This window comes from Fukomys damarensis, unplaced genomic scaffold (genome assembly GCF_012274545.1).
Source record: "Fukomys damarensis isolate Sample0158 unplaced genomic scaffold, DMR_v1.0_HiC HiC_scaffold_34, whole genome shotgun sequence".
In the NCBI taxonomy this organism is placed as follows: Eukaryota; Metazoa; Chordata; class Mammalia; order Rodentia; family Bathyergidae; genus Fukomys; species Fukomys damarensis.
Genome location: NW_022900946.1, coordinates 882,990 through 883,816, shown reverse-complemented (window position 1 = coordinate 883,816; position 827 = coordinate 882,990). Strand labels below are relative to the sequence as shown.

Sequence of the window (827 nt, the reverse complement as noted above, 5' to 3'; positions counted from 1 at the left end):
CTGCCTGCCAGAGCTGGCGCCTAGGCCCTAGTCCCAGCCCACTCCCGCCCTTCCCTTCCTGCCCTCCCTCCTGTCATCCCCAGCGGGTAGCGGGCACCCAGGTGTCCGCGGGCGTGCGGTGGTTTGGACGCTCCCTCCACGGGGTGAAGGACCTCAGCGGGGACGGCCTGACCGATGTCGCCGTGGGCGCCGAGGGCCAGGTGATCGTGCTGAGGTGAGAGAGGACTCACCCCAAGCCCGGGAGGTGGGTGCCGTCTTCCTCAGGAGTCAGCAACTGCCATTGGTGACGGAACTGGGACTTGAACCCTGGCCTCTCTGACACTAACACCTAGAGAAGCCGCGTGATGTGGTGGCCATAGGCTTGACTTTAGTTCGTGGTAGCTTGGGTTCTCGGACCGAAGCTTCCTCACGCTAAAGTGGTGTGAGATCTCCTGCCTTATCCATTTCTTAGCTGTTGGGCCGTCATCTGTACATCATACAGGGGGTCGATGTTTATCAGTCAACTACTGGATCTCTTTTTTGCTGATGCTGAACCCAGGGCCGCATGAATGCTGAGTAGGCACCATGCCCCTGAGCAACATCGCAGCCCCTCAAATGAGAATTAAGAAAAGTCAGGGGAGGGCTGGATAAGGTGGTGCACACCTATAATTTCTGCATTCCAGGAAGCTGAGGCAGGAAGATAACTAGTGCCAACTAGCCTGGGAAACTTGGTAACTTAGTGAGACCTTGTCTCAAAATTTAAAAATAAAGTATAAAACAGGGGCTGCAGGGGCTGGGGATCTAGCTCCATGGCACCACACCTGCATCCTAAGCACCCAAGGTACAAA

The 827-nt window shown here is 56.3% G+C and overlaps 1 protein-coding gene across 1 annotated transcript in view; it reads left to right on the top strand.

The window, feature by feature from the left end:
* Itgal (integrin subunit alpha L) overlaps positions 1–827 on the top strand; it is a 33,646-nt gene that overhangs the window by 16,268 nt on the left and 16,551 nt on the right. The window contains exon 13 of the mRNA XM_033758725.1: positions 13–214. Within this exon, the coding sequence (XP_033614616.1) occupies positions 13–214 (202 nt within the window). The remainder of the gene's footprint in view (positions 1–12; positions 215–827) is intronic.